The 26,623-nt window shown below is 47.5% G+C and overlaps 1 protein-coding gene across 1 annotated transcript; it reads left to right on the forward strand.

The window, feature by feature from the left end:
* The first annotated feature begins 5,459 nt into the window (after nucleotides 1–5,459).
* Nucleotides 5,460–26,070, forward strand: FKBP6 (FKBP prolyl isomerase family member 6 (inactive)). Its single transcript, XM_038157734.1, has 8 exons — nucleotides 5,460–5,756; nucleotides 7,099–7,188; nucleotides 7,767–7,969; nucleotides 9,805–9,924; nucleotides 10,910–11,104; nucleotides 11,390–11,499; nucleotides 14,799–14,886; nucleotides 25,864–26,070. Exons 1-7 carry the CDS (start codon nucleotides 5,471–5,473, stop codon nucleotides 14,872–14,874), a joined length of 1,080 nt encoding a protein of 359 aa, XP_038013662.1. The 5' UTR covers nucleotides 5,460–5,470; the 3' UTR covers nucleotides 14,875–14,886; nucleotides 25,864–26,070.
* Nucleotides 26,071–26,623: the final 553 nt, after the last annotated feature.

Raw genomic sequence — 26,623 nt, forward strand, 5'->3', positions numbered from 1 at the left:
GAATCTCATTCTAGTGACAGAATCTGGGGGAATGGCTGGAGCTCTGTCACTGTCAGGGAAGGTTTAGTTTGGTATCAGAAGAAGGTTCTCCCTCCAGAAGGTGCTGGGACACTGAACGGGCTCCCCAGGGAATGCTCATAGCCCCAAGGCTGCCAGAGCTCCAGCAGCATTTGTTCAATGCTCTCAGCCATAAGGTGGGATTACTGGGGTGTCTGTGCAGGGACAGGAGTTGGACTCGATGATCCCTGTAGGTCCCTTCCAACTCGGGATATTCCATAATTCTACAATACTTGAACCTGTGGAAAGGCACATTCAAGAGCCCTAGTTTGGTGGGGATGCAGGAACAAACATTTACCTTGGTGGTGGTATTTTATTCCCTGGCTTGATTGGCACAGGCTGGTTGTGCATTTTGGTGACAGGCCCAAGGAGTGGGTCCCTGGTGACCCTTTGCAGTTTGCAAGAGCCACTGCTGGGCTGTGTGCAGAGTGGCTGAGCTCTTCAGGTGCCTTGCTCCCCTCAGCCCATGGCCCTGGGCAGTGTCCCTCCCTAGCAGACTGGTCACACAGTCCCCCATGGCAGCTCACAGCCCTGGGCAGCTGGAAAGACCAGGACTGACCTGCTGCCTGCGCAAAGGTCTTCAGCTGCTTTTCGTGCTCCCATTTCCCTCTTCAGCAGCCTCTCACCATGGCTGCATGCTCGGCTCCAGCTGTGCTGTTCTCTCAGAGAGGGTCCCTGTGTCAGCCAGCAACCAACCCATCCACCTCAAACTCTGTTTGGAAGGATGGGCCACAAAGACCCTGAACACTCACTGCTCACCCTCTTCAGGCATACAGACCTTTCCTATGGGGACATCCTGGCAGGTAAGCTGTGTTTCAGTGTGGTAGACTGGGGATGGGGATGCTGAGGTTAAGTCTGACATTTTATGCTCTTAGAGGAAAGGACTCTCCTGTACTGATGGAGTTTGTTATGCAGCACCATGGTTTCCACAGGAGGACAACTCTGCCACAGCCTTAACTGAGATAAGCTGAGAGAGCTGGGGCTGTTCAGTCTGGAAAAGAGAAAGTTCCAATATCTGAAGGGGGTTAAGAGGAAGCTGGAGAGGGGCTTTTCATCAGGAACTGGATAGATCAGGGGGAAATGCATTCAAATTGGAATAGAGGAAATTTACGTTAGATAAATGGAAGAGATTTTTCCCTGTGAGGGTGAAAAGGCCTTGGCACAGGTTGCCCAGAGAAGCTGGGGCTGGCCCATTCCTGGAAGTTTCCAAGGCCAGGTTGGTTGGAGCTTGAAGCAGCCTGGTCTAGCGAAAGATGTCCCTGCCCATGAAAGGGAGGTGGAATGAGATTATCTTTAAGGTCCCTTCCAAGCCAAAGCATTCCATGATTCTGTGCCTGTGCATCTGTGGGGTACATTGGGCAAGACTCTGAGGTGGGCTCAGTCCTTGCTCCACGGCACCTCAATGACACGGGCCAGCGCAATGCTGGGCGCCAGGGGACTGCAGGCACTTGGCAGCACACGGGGGCACAGAAGCTGCCCCTCGAGCACCCTGGGGAGGGACAGCATGCAAGGCTGACAGGACAAGTGCCCACACTGCAGCATCAGTGGCTCCTTGAACACCTCCAGGCAGATGGGACAGAGCAGATGCTCCTCCAGCTTGTCGATGCTCACCTTCTGAGCCATCCTGCAACCTTCCCGCACAGATCTGGGCTGGGAAACACTGGTGGGAGATCAGTCCTGTTCTAAGAACAAGATCAGCAGCACAGACAGTTGCAAACCCATCCTTAAAACTCCAAACAAAGTCTCAGATGGTGATTTTAACCCATAATGGTTCTGTGGCTACACCTGGCCCACACCTGGCCATGTGTTCTAGGTCTGCCCAAAGTGTGTCAGCAGTCACCCCTAAGCTGTTCCCACCTTGGCCCAGGCAGGGATGTCAGACTGCCGTGGAGTCCTGCCTGTGTGCCAGGGCTCAGACACAGCCAGGAGGGAACTTCCACTGAAAAATCCCAGTCTTGACCCTGTATGGATTTCCACAGATCTCTTTGGGGTTATCTCAGCCCATGGACATCCTCAGAAAGACTGGCATCACCCAAGTGATACATCTGAGAAGCAGAAGGAAAACATGAAAAGCACGTTTATCTTGGAGACAAGGGGTTGGACTTTGGAAGCTGAGGCACAGCTCACCCCCTTGAACTTGTTTCCATGTTCCATGCTCTGCCCCAAAAGATGTGAGCTGAAATCCCAGCCTCTCCCATCAGCCCCAGGGAGCACAGGGCAGTGTGTTTCCAAGCTGTAAGGCTCAGGCAGCACTGCCTTCCCTGCTGTTTGTAGTTGGGACAGAGCTGCCAGACTCCTGGGCAAGTCAAACATGTGGCCTTGAAACTGAAGTAAATTAACCTGAAGTCAGGAACTTGGTTGCTTCCCCAGGGAAAGGGGAGGCTGTGACCTGAGCTGGGGTGGTGTCACCACTGCTGTGGCTTGAACCAAAGGAAGCTCAAGTGTCCACCAGATATCCCAGGAGCACAAGCAGAGGGACCAGCCTCAGGTGCTCACAGAGAAATACCTCCCAGAGACCCAAATAACACCCAACCACTGAGGTGGCCTGCACGGGTTTTTCCAGCTCCGCTTCTCCCAGTGCATGGACCCAACCGATTTTCATTGACTTCTCCTGGTCAAGCTGATGGGACCCAGTAAGACAAGGTAGCTCCTCCTCAGGATAGGGTCTCCTCAGGATAGGGACTCCTCAGCCCCTTTGGGATGTTCCTGCTCCTGGGGAAAGCCATGCAGGCTTTTGTCTCCTGTCTTGTCCCTGCACACCCTGGGAAGGGCTGCCTGCAGCCTTGCATGGGCACACGCAGCACATGACTGGACAGGACCGAGAGAAGAGCCGGCCGTGTTTGCTTCTCACAGCAGCCAGGATCTCCAAGTCCCCGTGGGACTTCCCTTATCGCCACTGCAACAGAGAGAATGTTCTCAACAAAGCATGTTGTTATCAGCTAAGTTTAGGATAACTTGACTTTAGGATATCAACTTTGCTATTAATTATGATTTCTTCTTTTTTGTTAAACCGGTGGTTTTTTTGTGATGTGGTGAAAATGTGTCATGCTTTTGGAAAAAATCAGAAGGAAACCAAACAGTGCTCTAACTGTGTGGGGCAAGGCGCAAGGAATTGTTTTGTCTGATTGTGAAAAAATACACTTTCTCATATAATAACTTCTGGTTCATAGATGTGTTTGGCTTATGAGCATCCCTTATACAAATTCCATAATGATCCCATCCCCTGGCTTCCCTCTGTAAAAAACGCCAATCACTTGTTTTTAAAATTTTAAAAGTTTAATAGTCATAAAATGCTTATAGAAATAGTGATATAATTAGAGTAATAAAAAATTGAACAATTGAGATTAGGACAATATGAGACAATAAGAACAAAGAGTTACGGACAGTCCAGGTACCTTTTCTGGGCAAAATAAGCCCAAAAAAGGACACCCGTTAACAGAGGATTGACCCTTAAAAACAATAGCCTGTTGCATATTCATACACCTCATACATGATGCATAAATTCCATTCAAACAAAGGATTCTGTCTGGTCATCCTCACCTTCTTCCTCTTAATCCTAACAGCGACTTCATGGCTGAGCAAGGCGGGAAGAAGTTCGTTTCTTCTGATAAAAGAACAATAAATTCTCTTTCTCTGAAAGATTTAGGTGTCCTGTGGCTGCTATCTGGTGCAAGTACCTCATTCCTTTCTTAAAAAAACCATCCCATATACATAGTTCCTATTTTGACTACAAAAGTTGCCTTTTAACTATAAAACTACATTTACCATACTGTTAAAATGTTAATACAGCACTACTAATCAATACAACATAATATATATAGTCAATATCTGCGTAGAGCCAAATAATATGCACTTTTCACACCTCTTAGCATCTCCCGAGGAGCTGAGGATGGTCCTGGCTTCTCCCTGAGGAATGTCGAACTTGGGGAATGTGGTGATGGAAGGATCACCCTGGGGCTGTCAGCCAGCCTTACACTGAAGGTCTTTGAGACAAATCAAAGCAGAAGATGAAGAACTTTCTCTCCAAAGGGGGGCTGGGGACAGGCTGTGGGGACCTTCCTTCCTTCCTTCCTTCCTTCCTTCCTTCCTTCCTTCCTTCCTTCCTTCCTTCCTTCCTTCCTTCCTTCCTTCCTTCCTTCCTTCCTTCCTTCCTTCCTTCCTTCCTTCCTTCCTTCCTTCCTTCCTTCCTTCCTTCCTTCCTTCCTTCCTTCCTTCCTTCCTTCCTTCCTTCCTTCCTTCACTTCCTTCCTTCCTTCCTTCCGCCACTTCCTTCCTTCCGCCACTTCCTTCCGCCACTTCCTTCCTTCCTTCCGCCACTTCCTTCCGCCACTTCCTTCCTTCCTTCCGCCACTTCCTTCCTTCCTTCCTCCCTTCCTTCCTTCCTTCCGCCACTTCCTTCCTTCCTTCCTTCCTTCCTTCCTTCCTTCCTTCCTTCCTTCCTTCCTTCCTTCCTTCCTTCCTTCCTTCCTTCCTTCCTTCCTTCCTTCCTTCCTTCCACTTCCTTCCTTCCTTCCGCCACTTCCTTCCTTCCTTCCTTCCTTCCTTCCTTCCTTCCTTCCTTCCTTCCTTCCTCTTCCTTCCGCCATTTCCGCCACTTCCTTCCGCCACTTCCGCCACTTCCTTCCTTCTGCCACTTCCTTCCAACACTTCCTTCCTCCCTCCTTCTGTGAATAAAAACCTTGGGTTTATGTTCTTTTGTGGTGATCTTAAAAATTCTCAAGCATGTCGGTTTCTTTCTGGAATTATTTTGCATTCTCATTGGTTTTGCATTTATACCATTTCAAGTGTCTGAAGAAGGCGAAACTTACCAACTTGTTCCAAACCAGTTTAGATTTTTTGCCTGTGGTGGTTTTTGGTTAGTTGGAGGTTTTTGTTTTGTTTTTGTTGGTTTGTTTGTTGTTGTTTTGTGTTCTGTTTGATTTTCAGTGGTTTTTTGGGGGGTGTTGTTTTTGTTTTGTTTTGTTTTGGGTTTTTGTTTTTTGTTTTGTTTGGTTGATTGGTTGGTTGATTGGTTGGTGGTGGGGTGTTTTTGGTTTTGTTTTGCCTTTGGTTTGGGCTTTTGTTTGATTGGGTTGTGGTTTAGGTTTTTGGAGGGCTTTTTTTGTTTTTATCTCCTATAGTTGTTTGGTTGGGGTTTTTTTGATGCTGTTTTTGTGGGGTTTGGTTTTGGTTTTTGAGTTTTGGATTGATTTGGGGTTTTTGTTCTAACGAAATGCGGAAGGCAGTGCACACCGCGGACTACATCCCCCAGCGTGCATCGCGGCGCTCCGTGACGATCCGCCTTCCATTGGTCCTGCGCAGCGGCGTGTCCATTCCCGCGCGCTCTAAAGCTGCGCGTTGGGCCGGGGCCGCTGCTCGGAGCGTGATTGGCTGGAGGTGCCACGTGCGGCGGGCGGTGCTTGGCGGCGCGGCCATGATGGCGGGCGGTGGCGCCCGGGGGGAGCTCGGGGCCGGGTGGCGAGACCCGGACCCGGACCCGGACCCGGACCCGGCCTCGGCCTCGGCCCCGGCTCCGACGTGGGCTCTGGCGCCGACCCCAACACCGACCCCAGCACTGACCCCGGCCTCGTCACCCTCTTTGCCTCTGGCCTCAGAGTCTCTCCAGCCCCTGCAGGACCTGACCGGCGATGGAGGGGTGCGCAAGGAGCAGCTGCGCCCCGGCACCGGGCAGCCTGTGCCCCCATCCGCTTCTGTGGCAGGTAGAGCCGGGTCTGGGGCCTCCGGAGCCTCCTGTGGGCCCTGAGAGGTCCCGTGGCCAGGGCCAGGCACCCCTGTTAGGGATGTCCCAACTCTCTGGCACAGGTTGCCCAAAGGAGGCTGTGGTTGCCCCATTCCTGGAAATGTTCAAGGCCGTGCTGAAGCAACCTGCTCTAGTGGAAGGTGTCCCTGCTCATGGGCAGGAGGTTGGACTGGATGATCTTCAGGGTCCTTTCCAACCCAAACCATTCCACGATTCTCGCAGTCCCTTCAGGGCTGATGTCCTGGAGTGAGGCTCCCTGACCTCTGCCTGGCTGTCTGCGTGGCTTCAGGGTGCTCTGCAGTAATGTTGTGCCTGAATTCACTGGTAGTTCAGGCACCAGTAACCATCGCCTGAGCAGCTTTTAAATAGGAATTGTTTAGTTTAGCCTGTGTTCAGCAGGACTAAGAACGTGAAAATCTGTGGAAATGTGGGCTGGAGTGAGGATCTGGTGCTCATCTCTGTCACCTGTGTCTCCGTGTGAGGTCTGGTCTGTGTGGCTGGACCTGAAACGGGTGCTGAGGGAAACAGGGCAGAGCCTGTTGGGAAAAATCCCCAAGACTCTAATGTTGACATGCTGGTGGCTTGCAAAGACCACAACAAGGACTTAAAAGTGCTGATATTATACTGCGGTGTGTCTCTGTTTCAGAGACTGTCTCCTCTTCTTATCAGTGTTTTAACTCTTGAGATACCCTGTTTAACTTCTTGTGGCTGACATTAAATGAAAAGGCATCTTGGCCTTGAGGAATGAAGGATTTCTAGGGCCCACCTGTGCTCACAGAGAAGTTTGAAGTTGGAAGCGGTTCCTGAAGTGCAGGGCCGTGGTGCTGTCTCAAGAGAGGCCCATTACAGTGTATTTTCTGAGACAGAACTGGAGTTACAGATGCAGAGCTTGGGGTAGCGGTACATTTTCCCTTTTGTTCCTCTTTCCAGAGCTCCAGCTTTGGTTAGGGAATTATTTTAAAATATTTCTGCATATAACCAGGGCATTTTAATTTGCTCAGATGAAGTTTCCAATTCTTAAAAGTGCAAGATCACATCTTTTAAATAGATCAGGACTGTGAAGCAGCTGCTTTGTCTGGATATGATGCTAAAACACACAGCAGTTGGCTGCTTGGATGGGATCAGGTTTTTGATGTAAAACAGAAGGGTTTTACTCTGCAGTTCTATAGCAGAATGGAAAAGGAGAAGCAGGATAACTGGGTGGTTACAACTCCTGGTGTGCTCCTGTTGTTGCTGTTATGGGATATGAAATAAACCTCTTGCTTTTCCTTTCTCCCTACTCCTCGCTTTGGGCTATACAGTGAAGTACTCTGGGTACCTAGGAAATTGGAATAAGCTCTTCTGTTCAAATGGGAGCAGCAAGTATCCAAGGCTGATGAAACTTGGAAAAGGTAGGTTTGAGCCACAGACTTTGTCCTGGGGCTTGGGATTGTATTAAGGCATTTTGGGCCCTGGGGTTATATTAAGGCATTTCAGTTTAAATGCTGTTTGGTGTCTTTAGGTTGTCTGAAACCTTTAACATGTGTTCATGGAGTCCAAAATCCTCCTGGTTCACACTGGAGATGGAATCTAGACCTGCTCACCCTCTGCCTGGGAGTGGTAGGGAGGTGTTTCCCACCTCTCCTCAGGTAGTTTTAAATCTCTTGAGAGGAGATGATGTTTTCCAGACTGGACAGGCCTTTTAGCATGCTGGTCTAGTGGAAGGTGTCCCTGACTGTGGCAGGGCTTGGACTGGATGATCTCTAAAGCCCCTTCTAATTCATCCCACTCTGGATTTGCAATTCCACATGCTCAGTCCCACAGAAGCAGTACCCCTGATAATCCCTTCTGGAGCAATTGGCTGTTGTAGTTGCTGGGACAGGGGCTCCCCGGGATTTTTTTTCCTTCAGGCTTAAGGAGAAATCATTGTTTGGTGTGTAAGGGTGTTGGTGTTCATGAACCTCACCTGTCCCACCCCTTGTTGTGACAGACATCACACTGTGGGGGCTGGAGATCGGGCTGCTGTCTATGACCAAAGGAGAGGCTGCGCTGTTCGTCCTCGCTCCAGAATACGCCTACGGCCAGCGGGGCTGTCCTCCCTCCATCCCCCCAAACACCATGGTCCTCTTCAAGGTGGAGGTGTTGGACTTCATAGACTCAGAGGAGTGTGACGCCTTCTTTGAGTTGACTTATGTGAGTTCCTTTAATAAGGCTTCAGACTGAAATCTGGAGGGCAAACCATCGTTGTCCTGTCTCACAATTGCTATGGCTTGTGTGTTACATGTGTTCAAGTGAATGCTGGTGCAAGTATCTAGTCCGTGGGCTCCCAGCTCTGCTCTGATCCGCATGCCTCCCCTTTGTGTCCCTCCATGTCTCTCTGTTTGCCTCCCCATGCAGAGGGAGAAGGCGGGATCTGCCTTTGTTTGCTCCTCTGTGCTGGATGGAGTCAGTGGAATGGCTCGCATTAATTTTTAGTTTTACCAGAAACCTCATGGTTGCACTAGAGGGCACTAACTTCCATGAATTTCTTTAAGGAACAGTAAGTAAGGAGCTGACTGGAATAATCCTCTTTAGTCTGCAGTGTCCCAGTGCCCCACCAGTCCACACCCTTTGGCTCTGCCTCTTGGCACCTCTCCCAAGTGCTCCCTCTTTTTTTCTTCCTGGTGAGTTACAGTGCTATTGTTAATTCACCTTTTCATGTCAAGGGCTTTGGGCTGTAGTTGTGGGTCAGTGAGTGGAGGCAGAAGCTAGTGGGGGAGCACCTCCAGCCTCTGCACAGGTAAATTTTCCCCCAGAGCCCTTTGAACAAACCACACTTGTTGTGCTCCCTCCTTGCCCACCTGTCGGGACTCACCCTCGGATTGGGGTGACCCCGAAAGATGGAAAAATTTCTCCTCCTACCCGTGCCTTCAAAGAAAGACTCAGCAGTCCTCTGTTGTCCGGTCTCAAGGTAGTTTATTGTAGGTTAGCTGAAGATTCTTCTCCTGAACTGCTGTGGCCCGTTCAGCAGGTCAGACAAAGGCACACTGCCCTCCCAGGGGGCTGGTGCCATCTTTTATATCATACATTATGTATTACATTTTTATATTTTTTCCCCAATGCCTATTATCTATATTGAATGGTGACTTTCTACTCTAAACCAATCTGCGAGTGCCAACATCACCAAAGACATGGAGGCTAGGAAGGAGAAAGAAGAAGGACAGGGCACACCCAAATCCCTCCATCTTAGAACCCCTGACCCCCATGTACAAAACTCAGACCCCTGCATTCAAGGCTTAAAACCCCCCTGTACAGCACTCAAAAATCCTTCCTTTCACTTTGTGACTACTTCTACTACAATACCTAAACTTGTGTGACTTGTAATTCTTCATACAGAGTTGGTAATTTGCTCCATGGGCTAAGATCAAAACCCCACGTGTGTCTTTGGCTGCATGCCAGGGTCTCAGAGCCCCCTGCCAGCGGCTCTGGCCATCCAGGGCACCCAGAGGGATGTCCTGGGTTCTGACACCCACCCATTTTGGCTGACTGACCTCTATGAGCTGGTTCCAACTTGCAGGCCCAGAAGAAAACCTGTCCCTCCATTTTTATCTTTTTTTTTTTTTTTTTTAATGATTGTTGGGATTTTGTTTTGCTGTCTGGTATCTTTGGGAGTGTCAAGCTGTCCCAGAGCTGGCCTGAGAGCAATTAGAGCAACGGAACGTTTCGAGCAGCTTTGTGCCAGTGGCAGCATTTGTGTTAACGCAGCTGTGTACTGAGGGAGTTGGGCAGTTTTTAAGAACACATTCCTGCTTTTTTTCAGTCCCACTTTAGGCCTGGGGAGCTTCCTGACCTCTTTAGTGGAATAATCAGCACAAGAACACTGTAATGTTTCAGCCTGTCTAGGGAAATACCACATGGTGGTAGCCTGGCCTTGGTAAGGACCTGGCTTCTGCTCTGTGAATAGGAGGGGGCTGTTCAGGACTGTCCTGTCTGAGTTCTCTGCCTATTTTCTTTAGTTTGAGCTGAAATTCAGATATTTCTTCACACAGGAACAGCGGGATAGACTTCCTCTAGAAAAGGTGTTGAAAGTGGCAGCCACAGAGAGAGAGTTTGGCAACTACTTCTTCTGTAAGCAGCGCTTCAAGATTGCCAAGGACAGATACAAGAGGGTATGGCACCAGGAGAATGTGGGGTGTGCTTTGGGAAAGCTGCGGAAGAAGGGATTATTTTAGCTCCCCACAAAAGGTACAGGTTAGAGATCAAATAACTTTATGGTATTTTTCCAGGCATAGTTTATTACTTCAGAACAGGGCTTGCACACCTATTTTTGTGTGAGCAGCAGTGATAAATGAAGGAATAGTCAGAGAATCATTTTGGCTGGGAAAGCTTTGTGAGACCATGAGGTACAACTGTTCCCCAGCACTGCCAAGGCCACCACTAATCCATGTTCACAAGTGCCACATCCACAGGGCTGTTAAATCCCTCCATGGGTGGGGATTCCACCACTGCCCTGAATAGCCTCTGTGCCAGGGCTGGACAATGCTTTCAGTGAGAAATTTTCCCCAGTATCCAACCTGAACCTCCTGTGCTGCAACTTGAGGCTGTTTGTCTTGTCCAGCTACCTGGGAGCAGAGCTTGACCCCCATCTGGCTGCACCTTCTTGTCCAGCAATTGTAGAGCGTGAGAAGGTGATACCCCTAATCCTTTTTCCCAGTCTGAGCCTCTTCAGCTCCCTCTCCCGGCAGGGTAAATGCTCAGTTGTTCTCAAACTGGAAGGCATCTGCTACTTTTTCAGAGGTAGAGATGATTCAAAGTTGCTTTTGCTTGGATTTTTGGAACAAAAGTAATTTGACTTGCCTTCTTCCCTGTAAGATATCCATATTTATCCTGTAAGATATCCATATTAAATCTGAGTCCTGGGTCCTTTTTTTTTTGTTCTTCTGCTTTCCATGGTGAGTTTCTAAACCTGTGGTCATATGGTCAGCATGACTAGTCATACTGAGGATGCCATGCCCTGTGTTTAGAGTTTTGATTGTTACTACTTTTTAGTGACCTAGGTGAACAGAAAAACGGGTGTAGCTGTTGGATGGGATGGATTTCTCACTTTCCATGATGGATTTGTTGTGCAGTGGCTGGTTTTCCCTCTCTGCTCAGGCGCTCTCCATCCTGGGTCGCAGCTCTTCCAGTAAGGCAGAGCAGAGCCAGATCAACGCTTCCAAAGTGCTGCTGTTCCTGAATCTCTCACTCACTTACCTGAAACTGGAACGTGCTGACCGAGCTTTGAAATATGGGGAGTTAGCCTTGGAGATGGACCAAGGAAATGCCAAAGCGCTGTTCAGATGTGGCCAGGTGGGCAAATAAATCATGGAACATCCCAGCCTGGCTGTGGAGGGAGCCCAGAATGAACTGAGGAGAATCTCTGAATTCTGGGCTGCTGCAGTACTCAAGGTAGTTTGTCTGCATCTGCCCTTTTGGAAAGTCTGGCTCTCTGGAAATGTGTCACATGGAGCTTTTCGTGGAGTGTTCTTGAATTACTTTTCTCTGTCACAGGAAAGTTTGTTTTGGCACAAGGCCTGAAGAAGGGCAGTGGGTCTGTATGTATCTTGTGATGCATCTAACCTCTTTCTATGACAGGCTTGTCTCTACATGAGGGAGTACAGCAAATCCCGGGATTTCCTGGCCAGAGCTCAGTGCATCCAGCCCTTCAATCGTGATATCAACAATGAGCTGAAGAAGTTAGCAAGGTGAGAGCCCTCCTTTCTATACCTGGGGAAGAGGGAGTGTTTGGACAGGCTGTAATACCCAGTCCAAAATATTTAAAATATTCAAAAAACCCCCAGACTATTGGGTTAATAAGTGACTTGGGAAAACGCACGTGGAGAAAACAGCTTGAAACATTTTTCAAGCCCAGAAGCTGCAAGTGAAGAGCTCAGAGCACCCACCATGTATTTCTTTGGTGGGATGTATGTTTCCTGATTTGTGAGCAGATCAAGGTGAGGACAGGGATGTGGGGGCTACAAAAATACCTCAAATCCAGTGAAATACAGTTGGCTGATGATCTAGCTGGTAATGTTCTCAATAAGTATGTTTTTCATTCCCTTTAAGATTCATTGGTTATTTTCAGCAGCTACATGTGCTTCAATTCACAATACAAATATTCATTAAAAGTAAATTTCTTGCCGTCTTGGTGATAATAACTGAACAGCCCTGAAGATTAATTCTCCCTTTCCCCACAGGCTGAATTCAGGACTGTCCTGCCAGCTTTTAGTCATGCCCCCACCCCACCAAAACATGACTAATGCTTGTCTATGCCCTCATGATGCTCTTCCTTTGAAACTGCCAAAAGCATTAGCTTTTTCCCAAAAGTGTGTGCTGTCCTCCTGGCACTGTTTACTGAGGCAGGAGTGATGCTGTCCTCAGCTCTGGAGCTCACAAAGCAGCCCTTGAATACAAACCCTCTTCTGTATCTCAGTGGCAGGCACTTGCAGAAAGGCAGCAGTAACACCTAATAAGAGTGGTTGGTGCTGCTGGTAAAGCCCGTCTGGTTGGCTGAGTGCCTTTTGCCAGGGGATATGTTGGTAGAGGGCTGTTCTGTCCTGTGTATTCATGTTGTCTTTAATAGTCTGTCATAACACCAAGTCTGCAAATTTGTTCTGTTACTTCCAAAGTACAAAGAGCTTGAAGGCAGTATTAGCTGCTGGTCTGGAAATTTTAAATTAATCTCTTGTATTCGTCCTGATCTCCCACTGGGTATGGAGCTACCAAATTGTCCACTGAGGGTGGAGAGTTCTAAACTAGATCTGGCTAGCTGCTTGTGGAGGCTAGTACATGTATAGTGCTAGAAGGCCTGATTCTAGAAGCCTCATGTATTCACTTAGATTTGTTTGAAATATGTTGGTAGACAAGAGAAATTTTGCTAATGGTGTTTAGGTGGTGTGACTGGGAAGCAACAAGGCATTTCTGCCTTTGTCAGGTCCAGCTCTGTAGAGAGCAGCATGTTCAGTGAGTGTGTGTGTGTCAGAATTGAGAGCACGTTAAACCACTGTTTTCCTGGAGTTCCTGCTTCGCTGCCTGTTAAAACTGGTGTACTTTTTGCTTTTAACCATGCAATGGTTTGAATTGGAAGGGACCCTAAAGCTCATTCCAGTGTCATGGGCAAAGACTCTTTTCACCATACTTAGTGAAAATAGGGTGCATACTTAGGGTGCTCTAAGCCCTGTCCAACCTGGCCTTTAACGTTTCAGGGATGGGGCAGCCACAGCTTCTCTGTGCAACCTGTGCCAGGGCCTCCCCACTCTCACAGGGAAGAATATCTTCCCAGTATCCCATCTAACATTGCCCTCTGGCAGCAGGAAGCCATTTCCTCTTGTTCTTGTCCAAAGTCCATCTCCAGCTCTCTTGGAGCCCTTTTAGGCAGAGGAAGGGATTCTGAGGTCTCCCTGGAGTTCTTTCCAGGTGAACACCCTTGCTCTTCCAGCCTGTCTTCAGAGCAGAGGGGCTCCAGCTTTTGGAGCATCTCCATGGCCTCCTCTGGACTTGCTCCAGCAGCTGTATGTGTTTCTGATGCTGGAGGCAGCACTGCAAGAGAGGTCTTTTGCCTGTGACAAAGAGTGGAATTAGTGTGAAACGGATGAAGCAAGTGTTACTAGGTGCCATTAATGAGGCCTTACCTCTGGCTAGATATGTAATGTTGCCAGCCTGCCCTTGCCTGAGAACTTGTAGTGTGATCTGACAAATGCTTCAGAAATGGAATATGAATCAAAATCTTGTTCTTAGGGGTTTTTCACTTCCTTGCTGAGTACATTTATACTTTGTTAAAAGCAATGTTGTGTGGTAATCAGCAAGCTCCCTTTTGCTGTCTAAAACAAAGCTTTGGAATGCATCTGTTTACTGGCCGAAACAGGTTCTTGGCAAAATCCCCTGGAGAACAACAGGCAGAATCCAGGATGAGAGGCATGTAGAATGTGTCTGGTACCAGCTGTGGTGGATTTGGTGCAAATTCTGCTGATGGATCTAGGAAATATATTAGAAGGCTTGCATTGCATCAAAACCAGAATGAATTTGGATTTTTCTAATATCTGGCATTAATCTGTTCCTCCAAACAAGGGGCTCTTGGATTTCCTGCTGTCATAGGTGTGGGAATGTGCCAGCTACAGGTGGACATCCTTGGTCAGCAACTTCATGTGAGACTTACCAGGAGAGATTTGTTGTGCCGGGATTTTGTACCCTCTGAGGTTCTGGGCCCCAAGGGTGCTGAGGGCTGGGGCTGAGAGAACCTGAGCCAGCCTCTCTCTGGGGCTGGTTCTAGTGTGTTGCACAAAACTCTTTGATTTTGGCCTTATATGGCAGCAGATGCAGGAAAGCCGAACTCATGGGCAGCCACTGATCCCTGGAACAGTGTTCCCAAACTGAGTCAGCCTGCAGCTCAGGGATTCCTTACCAGTGAGGCGAGAGCACAGATAGCAGAGGATGCTGTGCTTGGAGAAGTTCAAATGGAGCAGACTGCAAAGCTCTTGCCATCCTGTCGCACTGGCAAGGAAGAGAGAGCAGAGGAGGATACATCTGCTTGTCATCCACTTAATCCAGACACAAATCTCTGCTGTCTTCTTCCCATCCTCTGCCCAGATCCTATATCCATGGTAGATATCCTGCTGTATGATAGTTGGACAGTGTCTCCTGGGTGCTAAAAGAACTTGCATTAAGACACACAAAAGTATCCCACAGCACACAGGTGGGGTTCCTCTGCACTGTCCCATATTTCCAGAACTAGTGTAGAAAGCGCCTGTCTCACAGAAGGCAAATGATCTAATTAGTCCCGAGCAGAGCAGAGATCCAAGGTCTGGGGGTGAGGCATGACATTTGCAGCTCTCTTTCCCTGACATTGCAGAAAGAAGAGCTCGGAGGAGCTGTGTCTCTGCTGCCAGCACAATTTTCCATTATGTTAATTTTTTTATATCCAGAAAATAACATTTTCAGGTTGTGACACTGAGGGTGGCACAGACAGTCTTCAGCCCCTGACGCCATCCTGTGCTCTACTTTGCAGATACTACAAGGAGTACATGGAAATGGAGAAAGAAATGTGCTGCCAGATGTTTGACCCTCTCAATTCTTATGGCTGAGAAGAAATCAAGGTAACCAGGTTTTGAAAAGGCTGAACTCTCCCAAAACATGTCATGCCTGTAGTGTTCTCAGGTGGGGAACCTGCTTCTCTTCTGCGGGGTAGGGTTTTGGAGGCAAAATGGAAAGTGGTGGGAGTGTGTGGAGAGGAAGGGCAGGATGGTGGGGTGGAATACTGCTGCATCATCACCTTGAAGAATCTTTCTTGTGAGGCAAAGCATGTGTGGGACAGGGACCTGGAACTGGCAGCAGTTGAGTAAGTTTGGTTTGTTGTTTCCTGTGCTGCTCATCCCAGCTATTCCTGGTCAGAGCCAGGGGCTGAAATAGCTCTGTAGTCTTGTTTCTCTGCCAGTTAAAAGAAAGGGAAAAAAAAAGAAAAGTTCCTGTCAAACTTAAGAATTGGATTTCCTCCTTCCCTCCAGCATTTTTGTCTGGAGCTGTTGGAATGCCTCACTTCAGAAAAATCTAAATATTTTATTTCTGGGGTTTTTTTAAGTATTAAAAGAAGTCTGTTTGGATAAAAAACTTCAAGTAGATGTTTTGGACTCTTTAAAGCCTTAAATCTTCTAGCAAAATTGACAGGTTTATAAATGCACAAAGGCTCTTTGATCCTTCTTTTTTTCCTCAAAATCTTCAGTGGGGTGCAAGCAGGAGCAGAACTCTTTTCTGGTCTCTTGCTTTGGGGGAAACCCTAGGGAAAGAATTCTGGAAAATGACACAATCCTTCTGTCATGAACCATCCCCAGCTCAGGGCCATCAGTTTGCTGCTGTTGTCTCTCCTGCAATACAGACAGTACCTCTTTGCTAGCAGAAAATGAATATTGGCAGCCTTCCCATCAGCTCTGTTTTTTTAAGGTTGTCTCTTTGTGCTTGCTAATGTAGTGTTTGAGGAAGAGGTTGGCTTGAACGCTGCTTCCTAAAGGAACACAACCTTCTCCTGACTGGACATGACTCCTTGTGGAACCTTTACCCTTCCTGCTGTCCCTGTGCTCTGGTCCAAGCTGGGCATGTGACCTCAGAGCACAAATCATCCTGCCCTGGGTTTGGGATGAGACTTACTAAGTGTGTTAGCAGGTGCCTGCCCTCAGGAAAGGAGCTCTGAAAGGGAATGTAAGACTGATGAGATCTTGTGCAGAAAGTCTGTGGCTCTAGACTTGACAAGAGGCTCTGATTTTCAACTTGCTGCATTTCAGGAAGTTGCAGTTTGGAAGCATATAGGACCTTGGGTCTCATCCCTTGTGGTGTCTGACCTGGGAAGCTCTTGTGGGGGTCTGAGATCATCTTGGCCTGGTTTGTGGTGGGAGTCAAGGTGATTGTGGTGATCTGCTGGGGCACCAGACAGGTCCTCCCCTGGGAAGGTTGTGTGGCTACTTGTTTCCCAAAAAAGCATCTTGTGAAGATGCTGATTTCCACACATCTGGTGTAAGTAAAACTAGTGATTTTGGTTAGAGGAGACTGAGAAGTACAAAGGAAAAGGGCAAAATCTCTCCTGTAGGCAAGCTTAAGTGCTGGGCTGAACTGCTTATCAGCCAGTTTATCCACTGACTTCTGTGTCTGGAGTTCTCCCACCTTACACAGCTGATGGGTAGCTGTCAGTCAAAAATATTTCCAAGCTTCCTCTAAGCTGATTTTTGTTGCAGTATTAAAAGGAAATGAAGTCTCCCAGATGAACATAAATCACTGAGACTCAAACAAAAATCTACTGTTCATTCATGGCAAAATAAGTCCTTTGCTGGAGGAGGTTCCTGCAGGGCCCTGTGCGAGCTGAAGATTGGGCTGCTGCTTTAAAACTTCATTATACATTCAGAGAGGAGCAAAGCAGTTCAAGCAGGAGCCCCTGCTCCCTATCAAAGACACTGGGAATTGGTCAGAATTGAGGCAGAACATTCTTTAGTGTTTTCCAACAGCTTTGTACCAGTTTAGTTTAGGGTACAGGCTGTACTGGGGCAGTTTGGCAGGCCAGCTTGATCCATTCTCTTAGACCGAGTGAGGAAATGGGCTGGGAATGCTGTCTGCAGTCCATGGTTAATGGACCAGTGGAATCACAAAAGTTACAGAAAACCTCCCTATATACCAGCTGACAGGTGCTTGTGGAGCACTGAGCTGACCTATGGTCCAGCTCCTGAATGCCTCACAGCTGTAGTTGTAGTATCTCTTCCCTCTTGAACATTGCTGCATCCATCCCTTGCTTCAGAGCTCTTTCCAAGCTGAGACTGCTATGCCTTTGCTGAACCCTGCTGTGTTCCAGGAACAAAGTTCATTTCTCTGTGCTGAATAATCCAGGGCTGTTTTCTATAATTACACTCAAACCTGGGTGCACCTGAGCATCTTCCTTCTGCCTGATATTTTTGCAAGGGATTTTGTAATGATAGGACAAGGGAGAATGACTTTAAACTTTAAAAGGGAAGATTCAGATTTGATATAGGGAGGAAATTCTTTCCTGTGAGGGTGGTGAGAGCCTGGCACGTGTTGCCCAGAGAAATTGGAGCTGGGCCATCTCTGGAAGTGTTCAAGGCCAGGCTGGATGTGGCTCTGAGCACCCTGGTCTAGTGGAAAGTGCCCCTGTCCGTGGCAGGGAGTGGACCCAATGGGTTTTAAGGTCCTTTTCAACCCAGACTATTCCATGATTTCTGTATCCCCTGCCAGCTGTAGGGCCCAGTTCTTCTAATTGCCACAAACATCTTGCTCAGAACACATTTCCTACCTTTTCAATGGAATTTTGGGTCAGAATAGATCTTCCCTTTGGTGAAATGCAAGGTTGCTTGTGGTGCTTCTTGGGGGAATTCAGAAGTACTCTGAGGGAGACAGAAGCACAAACTCCTTTTTAAATCCATCCTGCTGCAATTCCTTCTAAATCTTTTGGGTCTCAAGCTGGCCCCTCTGAGGGCTTGGTTTATTTACCTGTCTCTGTTCACTTTATGTGGTGCAGGTATGTAGAGCCTAGTTTCCTGGGATGTGCAGAGCTTGAAGTCCTCCTTGGTGTTCCCTAAACTGCAGGATGGTAGGCTGAGGCCTCTGGCTTTTTGGAGCTTTTTGTTATGTTTTGATTGAAAGACCCATCAGGAAAAAAAAGAACTTTCCCATTGTTGTGTTGCTGTGTACTCTCTCTCGTAAGAGAACTAAATCATGAGGACTGGGGACAACTTCCCTAGGAATGTCTGGATTCTAGTAGAGGGTCCCTGGTGATAGTTCTGTCCCAGGAGGATGAGTCTCTGCACTCTTATTTTTGGTTATAGGTGAGTCATAGTTGAAAGCTTGTTTCTGATATACATCTCAGCTCAGTACATGGGGAGAAGTGGTCCTAGGAGTTGAGAACATGCAGGGAGATGTTCCAATGAAAACAAACAAGACTGAAATTATGACAGGAAACTGTAACTTTGAGGTCAAACTGATGATTGCCATGAATAGCAAGTTCTATCAATTCTGGAGGCATTAATGGATGAGAATTGGCTGCAGAACTGAGGCTGTTCCACCAGGTAGAAGTGACTATAATAGGGCTTAAAATCAGCAGCAGTTGCTAGTTGAACTGACCTACTAAGCTGCAGGAGATTTGCAAATAAACTGAGAAGTCTGTGCATAACACAATCAAACTCCTGCCTTGGGAAAGCTCCAGACTTGGAATAAACAGTAACTTGCTCCTTCCCCTCCTGCTCTCTCTTATTCCTGAGCAGAGCTGAAATGTACCTCCTGCTGATTTTGTCCCTTCCCACTGCAGCTGAACAACAGAGAAGCAGGGATTCATTGCTCCTTTAGAATATGCAAATTCCTGTCCCACTGAGGTGTCCTGTGCTGCAGAGGAAATTATTAAATCTCTGCTTTCTGCTGAGCCTTGCCAGGTGAGGGGGAAGGCTTGAAGGGGGACTTAATTAAGCATTCTCCTTGTTAAGCAAAGGAAGGAGAAAGGCTTTAATGAGGCTGTTGAGTTGCGGGGTTTGTTTTCCTTCCAGCTTTCTCCTCTTCTAGCATCTTGCACTTTTTTTCTGAGGACTTCTGCAGTTCCTGCCTGCAGTAGTACCTGTGATACCTCTCTGGAAGGATCCTGGGCTCTGGTCTCTTCTGGAAACTGAAGAAATTACTGTGGCGCCTGGTTTTAGGGATCCTTGATATGCTTTCCTGAACATGGGTCTGGATGCACTAGGGCTGGCTTTGCCCAGACTGGGAGGTCTGGCCAGGACTTAGAAACCACAAGATGATGTGAAATAGAAAGGACAGAGACCTGTGCAATATCGCAGTGTCCCAATGTGCCTGTCCTTCAAGGCTGTGGTGAAGTAGTGGTCCTCCAGCCTTATCCAAGGATGGGCCCTCAGCTGTTCTCTCTGATTTAGGAAATGCCTAAAGCCTGTAATTTCCTTTTGTGCTCAAACACAAGGCTCTCAGGTGATAAGTGACAGGACAAGGAGAAACAGCCTCAAGTTTTACCAGATTTAGATTGGATATTTGGGGAGTTTTCATGGAAAGGATTGTAAAACATTGGAATCGACTGCCCAGAGCAGTGGTGGAGTCACCCTTCCTGTAAGTGTTCCAAAAATGCATGGATGTGGGACTCCAGGACATGGTTTAGTGGTGAACGTGGTGGTGCTGGATTGATGGTTGGACTTGATCTTAGAGGGTTTATCCAACCTTCTGTGATTCTGTTCTCCTCCAGCTCCTGTCTGTTATAGGTCACCTGGCACTGGTCCTGAGAAGGCCAGGCTGAGACCCCAAGGGATGTCCCTGTGTGAGGTTTTACTCCTCAGAGCCTTTGCCAGCAGCTCTGATATAAAATATTGTGGTGCTACAAATCAGTAGAACATGAAAAAGGTGCTGAGCTCTTTCCACTCCTGTGATAACAGCTGGTTTATCATGCAGGTAGAGTTTAAACAGAATTGGCTATGTGTAAGATGGGAATTTCTTTATGAAGTTTTAGCTTTGCGGAGCACTCAGAGCGCAGCAAGGTGGCACATGATTATCCTATGTTTTTCTCTGACTTATAATTTTTCAGGCCTCCTTTCTCTCCTCAAAGTTGTGCTCTGTCTGGGCACCAGTCCTGCTGCTTTGTAGGCTCCAGACTTTCCCTTTGAACTAACAGAAGAGATGTCTTTGTCCTGTTTTTCTTAGTCTTTAATCCAGGGATTTTAAATGATCATGGATGCTTATTACTGTCCTGATACCCTTCAGGGGAAGTGCTCTCCCATGAGAGCACATAAGGGTGTTGGTGCTAGTCTGAGTCCTGAGACCTGCCAGCTCTCTGCTCTAGTGAGCAGTGAAACACCAATAACCTTGAGCAGAGTTTTAAATGCTCTCATTGGGCATTGCAGTAGCTGTGATGATACAGGAGCAGCTGAGGTTAATGTGATGAGTGCTGAGGGCCCTCAAAAGTGCTCACTGTGGTTTTGAGAAACACTCATCTGAGTTCCTAAGTCTTGTTCACCCTTGTTCACTTGTGCATGGAATCACCGAATCAGAGTTATTAAGGTTGGAAAAGTCCTCTAAGATCACAGAGTCCACCTGTTCCCCCAGCACTGCCAAGGCCACCACTAACCCATGTCCCTAAGTGTCATATCCACACATCTCTTAAACTCCTCCAGGGATGGACACTCTACTGGCCTGGGCAGTTATGTGAGTGCCTGACCAACCATCCTGTGAAAAAAATATCAAGAATATCCAAACTAAACCTCCCCTGACACAGCTTGAGGCTCTTCCCTCTTGTCCTGTCCCTTGTTCCCTAGGGGCAGAGCTCGACCCCCACCTGGCTGCCCCCTTCTGTCAGGGAGCTGTGTAGAGCAAAAAGGCATTCCCCCCCCCCCCTCCCCGAGCCTCCTTTTCTCCTGGCTGAGCCCCTTTCCAGCTCCCTCAGCTGCTCCATATTGGAATGTCTTTTCCATCAGCAGCAGCACAGAGCACCTCATGGAACTGGGGGCTGCATCCCTGCTGGAACAGCATCTGGGCACTAGCAGCTGTATCTGACACAGTGGGCAGCAGCACTTTGCAAGCAAGTGATGGTTTTGGCTGTCAGCACCAGGAAGACCCCACAAGGTCTCCATATTTAGGGAAGGGGCTTTTGGAAAGTCTTTTTGCTTCAGATGCAGGGAGTGTCTTGGCACTGTTGAGAGTTGGTTTGTAGAGCCCAAGAGTTATTTCCAGTAAGAATAGACATGACCTTAATCTGGCTCTTGTGCAGCCCACCCTGCTTTATCAGGGGCTGTTGATTCCATAGAATGCTGAACACTATTGTCAAAGAAGTTATCTGAGCACTTGAAGGACTGGGAGCTGCTCCGAGGATCAGTTTCAGCCCCCACTTGCTGGGTCAAGTCCTTCCTGAGTCAGAACTGTGTGTTGAAGAGTTCATTGCTTCTTTCACCTTCCTATAATCCTTGCTCTTATGAGACCTCTTGCTCTCTGAACAAGAATTTCTGTTGCTTTGGCTGGGTGCTGTTTTAAGGGTTTGGTTTTTTTTTTTTTAAAAGGTGTGCTTGGGAAAGAACTCTGCTTTGTATTCTTCCTTTTTGCTTTGTGTATTCTTGTCTTATCCCAGCTCTAAGCAGACTTCACAGCTCTCTCTTCCATCACTTTAGGTTCGGGATGGTAGTGCATATCATCAGCATTCAGGGCCTTTGGAGTCAAGACTTGTTACAGATCTCTGTGGAGAATTCCTCCTGCCACAGAGTGTCTATCTAGCATACATGCAGCTCTTGGAACTCACTGTGGATCTTTTGCAGAGCTGAGAATCTTGGTCAATTGACTTGGAAAAAAAGTCCTGAGGAAAAATGTGTGTAAGGGCAGTTCTTGAGATGGAAGTTGACGTTTATGTGGCTTGGCTCTAGAAAAGAGGAGCGGCATATCTGTTCCTTCCACCTTCCTCTGTGGATTTGGGCATCTGTGATGGGGCTCTAACTTTGGATGTGGGAAGGGTGAGTGTCTGTGCTTGTGTGCTGCCATGCTCTGAGAATATATCCACAGCCACCTCAGCCATTGGAATGGCTGCTTGAAGCCCTCACAGCTGGACATCCTTAAAGAGCACTTACAGAGAAAAGAGGAGGGCATGGCTGACTGCAGAGCCACTTCCATAGAGAGCATATAAATGGTCCCTAATTAGGGAATTTTCTCCCTAAGGCATGTCACTTGCTCAGAGAAAGCTCCCTGAGATGGCAATGCCTCATGCCCAGATAAATCAGGACAGGCTGGTGTTGTAAATAGCTGTTCCTCTCCTGGTCAGAGTGGATTGCCCAGCACATAATGTTATCAGCTGATGAGATCACCCTGGTGCTGCTGGAATTTCATCTCAGCACTCCAGAGCACTGCAGTGTCAGGAACCTCTTGCTGAGTCCATGAGATTGTTCTCTCCTGGTCGCAGTGGTTTTTCTCCAGAGTGTCAGTGCCTGTGGGACCAGTCAGGCTCTGAGTGAAGAGCACTTCTCAGGCAGTTGCTGTCACGATTTTGGCTCTTTGCTGATGTATGCACATAACATCTGCTTTCCCAGCCAGGCTCATGTGGAACTGCGGTGTTAGGATGTGCTTTATCCTTCTGGTTACTGAGTCACAACTTCCTTTCTTCTCCATGTTCAGTTGTGAATCCCATTTAGATCTGAACAGAAGCATTGAAGAGGAGATGTTCTGTTTCCCCTAAGAGAGAGACCGCATTTCTCTGAATATCCTTTGAGGTCACTTTTCTGAGATGTGAAAGCTTTCCAGACTGCCACCACCAGCCTGATTTCTTGGATACTTGCCTTGAGGCACATTCTTCTCCACTGAAGGTTATCCCAGTGCAGCACTCTGGGAGCTACTGCCTCAAGGCATGGGGGCAGTGAGGGCTGAACTGGCAGGAGCAATGTTTAAGTGCACAATTCTAAGTTTTCCAGTTTCCTCATGTTTTGACAAGAACTTTATCTGCTGCCTTTGGTGCCTCCCTACAGCCCTTCTAGAGATGGAGGCAGGAAAGGGGGAGCTGGGGAAGATGCACCTGCAGTTTTTTATGCAGAAAAGCAGCTTAAACAAATTGTGAAGCCTTACTTAAGCATTAACTGTTAATTATGGCTTTAATGCAGAGTAAAGATGATAAAATTATATCATAATAATTATTGTAAATGACCCATGACCTGGTGTGTTACTCCCTATGAATTGATGACCAGCTTTGTAGTTCAAAGGATGAGTTAAAATAGCTGAGACCAACAGGCTTGTGTGTGACCTTTGAAATCTGAATGTGCCTTGCTGGATTTCATGGCTGTGTTGCTGCCAATCTGCTGTAGTGAAGGAAACAAACCTTGGAGCAGGGCTCTGGTTGGAGTGTGCTGTTCTCCATCCAGGAGCAGCACTGGTGTTGAACCCTACCCAGCAGCTGTGTCTGCAGGGTCCTGTGATTCCCCTCCACTTGTCTTCTGATTGTGGAGCCATTTGGTGGAAATGAAAGAGACAACCTGCTCAAACACTCCCTGAAATGGCTTTAGGATTTCAGTTTGAATATTTTTTTTAATTAGCTGCATGTAAAGACTTTATTACTTCAAATAGCAGCCATGAAACCAGAAACCTCTTGGTCTGATCCTTTATTTTCCTGGTGTACAAGAAGCCTCATTTAGCTGTAGGCTCATTCCAAATTAGACACCCCAAACCCCAGCTAACAGCTGGTGGGAACACTCAGTGATCAGCTTTGAAGTATTCCTGTTGGGAGCATGTGAAGGAACTGCTGCGTCGGGATGGGATTAGACTGACAAGGAGCAGAGTGGAAGTCAGTTGTATTTTAGGAGGAGCGAGGATGCTTTAGTTTAACAATGCAAAGAACACTGTAGCACATCAAGAATAATGATTAATTTTTCCCACTTGAGGCCTTTCTTTCCTTCTCCTGGTTGAAAGGACTTTCTGCTGTGAAGTGGAGAAATTATTTAAGTGTTTCTCTCTTTGATTCATTTTCTAAGAGGAGATCAGCTGAAGTGTCCTTCAGTCATTTTCTTTCTTTATGGACTTCCTTTCCCCCTTTTCCTGGAAAGTGCTGCCAGCCTGGATTGACAACTGGTATCTTGTGTGTCAGGAACCTCGTGTACCCCCAAAGTTTTGGAAGGTTTGGCAGTACAAGGGGGCCTATTAAACAAGGCTGTAGCATGGGATTTGGTGAGTGCACTAACTCCCAGTTTGTGGTAGGCTGGAAGTCTCATTCCTGTGTTTCTGACAGTATTAAAAGTTCCTCAACTCATTTGTGCTTTTATTATCCTTAACTTTAAATTGGGGACAGCCCTTGTAAGAGGCACATTGTGCTGACTCAGACCCAGTTTTATGGCAGGGTGGTTCTTGGTCATGGCTTCTGTGTGGCTCTGAGCCCATGGATTGATGATCCCACTGCTCCAGGGTCATCAGAGGGAGATGAGTCTTTGGGGGTGGGCTGAAGAGTCTTGATGTTCCTCAAAGCCCCAGTTATCCTGTGATCCTGTGGTGCCTTTCAAGGATGTATAATGAATGAGATGTGGATTTTGAGCGTCATGTGATGCTTCATCTTCTCCTCTTTTAGTCTGTAAAGAAGCTATTTCCCTTACAATTCCTGGGTGGTTTTTTGCTTCCTGGTTAGCAGCCTGTAACTCAATAGCCTCTAAGGAACAGGCTTTCCTAATTTGCCACCAGTAATTTGATTTACATGTGCTGGAATGGCCACTGCAGCTGAGCTGGCTGGGTCAGCTGTGGTGGCATGCAGCTGGTGGAAGAATATAAAAATGGGTTTGGGCTCCTGGTATTCCTGAGCTGTGAGCAGGTCATGCACCTTTTGGATGGGATCCTTTGATACGCAGAGCTCCTGTAGGAGACAAATACTGGGTTGTTCTGGGGAAAGGTTTCTAAGGATTTTCTTGGGTTTTCATTTATTCTATTTTTCCTTCTGATGGTAATCCTGTGGATGAGAGAGGAACAAGGCTTATGTTCCAACAGTATTTTGATGTCTTTTGTGCTCATAAATTGGGGAAATACTTCCAGTAGGAGTTTTTCTGTGTTGGTATTTGAGAGGAGCCACTTGCAGCTACATCAAGAACAGCAGGATGTGACCTGTGGCACCAGACACAGGGGAAGGTGCTGATTCTGTCTGAGGACCAGGGAGGGAAAGGTGCTGCTTCTGCAGGAGCAGAGGGAAACACACCTGGGAGAGGCACTGGAGGAGTAGGTGAGCTTTTGGCAGTAAGGTCAGTGAAGCCATTAGAAGGTGAGGTAGGTGAGCTAAGTCCTGATCAGTAACCAGAGAGGTTCCCCTTTCAAATTTAGAGCTGAGAAGGGAGGAATCACCACTTAAAAACAGTCCTGGTTCTTACCCAGACCAAGCTGATGCTGCACCAAGATAGGGATTTCCTTCTGGTTACCCTAAAGAAGGGGAGGTTTGGGTGGAGGCTGAGTTGAAATAAAGAGGTTTTGCTGGATGTGGAAATTGTGATTTCCCTTGCCAGGGCTTCAAGACTGTCAAGGACCCAACTGCGAGTGATGGGGTGAGGTAAACAATTGCCCAAAGTGCTGGGGGAGCTCTGTGATCCATTGCTGGTATGCAGCCAGATGGCCAAGCCTTCCAGTGCTCCTGTCCTGCAACAGGAAGGAGCGGGGAGCAGGGAAACACAGGGAGAAACAATAGAAATGTGGGTTGAGGAGAAATTCCTGTGTGTCACACAAGATTCACCTTTCTCCCAAAGGCAGAGTAAAGTATCCAGGCTTCACTTTCCCAGAACCAGGAAAAGTGTAAGCAATGGGAAGCATGGTTGACCCTGTGTAGGAAGGGAGGTGGCCGAAGGAGTGCTCTGGGGTTTTCCCTGAGGGGGCCTGGCTCATTTTTAGCTCTTGTCACTTTGTTACTCTGTTTTCTCCAAGTCTTTAATGAGGAAGTTGGATTTTAAGGGGATTTCACTGTTTGTTCCACTTGTGCTAATCTGTGGAATTCTAGGTGTTTCTTTCAGGGCCACTGGAGGTGTGTAACCATGGATCATTGAGAGCTGAAATTCAATAAACTGTGCAGGTGATGCTGGGGAAACACTGACTGTGATACTTTGTCATCCTAGGACTGTTGCTGCTGTCCACCTTTTGGCACATGGAGATCTCAGCATCACATACAAGTTTTGGGAAAAGGGGCAGGAGCACTGTCTTACTTCAAGAGACTGAAGTGAAGGTTCAGTGTTTATACACAACCTGATTTTCCTGAAGTTTGGTTTGTTTGCTATGTTTTGAGGCAGTTTCCAGAATAATTAAATCCATGCTGTTGGAAAGAGGAATGGGTCTGTGTAAATTCCTTCTCTTCTCCCATGCACACTGTTTGAAGAAGACTCTTTCTTGATGTCCTGCCTCTTGCAGGTAGATGCCAGGCTGCTTTCAGGGAATTTGTAAGTGGGAGGAGGATGCCGTGAAGTTTTCTATTTAGGCAGGTTGTTCTTAAAAAGAATATGTTTGATGTTTTTGTTCTGAGGAAATAAACCAACCTGAACACTAAAGCTGGCAGACTTGTGCCAATTTATTGCACAAATAAAAATGATTGCAAGAGTGATTAATCCTGAAAGGAGCTGGAATTTGGAAAGGGGTCTGTAGAGCTGGCTCCCTTTGTGGGTGACTGATTGTTGTACTCTTTGTTTTGGCTGAACGTTCCTGTGAATGTTGATGCTAGATCTAAAATTGCTGAATAATACCAGCTTTGGAGCAAACTCCAGAACTCTGTGTGCTCACATGGGGCTGTGGCTGGGATTGAATAAATGCAGAGTCAGAGAAGAGCTGGAGTCCCTCTGCTCTGGAGCCAGGCTGGAAGAACTGGGGGTGTTCACCTGGAGAAGG

The sequence above is a fragment of the Motacilla alba genome, chromosome 19 (genome assembly GCF_015832195.1).
Source record: "Motacilla alba alba isolate MOTALB_02 chromosome 19, Motacilla_alba_V1.0_pri, whole genome shotgun sequence".
Taxonomy (NCBI): Eukaryota; Metazoa; Chordata; class Aves; order Passeriformes; family Motacillidae; genus Motacilla; species Motacilla alba.

Excerpts from the sequence above, each read along its gene's own strand:
- FKBP6 (XM_038157734.1), top strand. The coding sequence starts at position 5,471 with ATGATGGCGGGCGGTGGCGCCCGGGGGGAGCTCGGGGCCGGGTGGCGA. Across the intron at positions 11,105-11,389 it reads CGCTGTTCAGATGTGGCCAG|GCTTGTCTCTACATGAGGGA; the intron begins GTGGGCAAATAA and ends TTTCTATGACAG. Across the intron at positions 11,500-14,798 it reads GAGCTGAAGAAGTTAGCAAG|ATACTACAAGGAGTACATGG; the intron begins GTGAGAGCCCTC and ends TCTACTTTGCAG.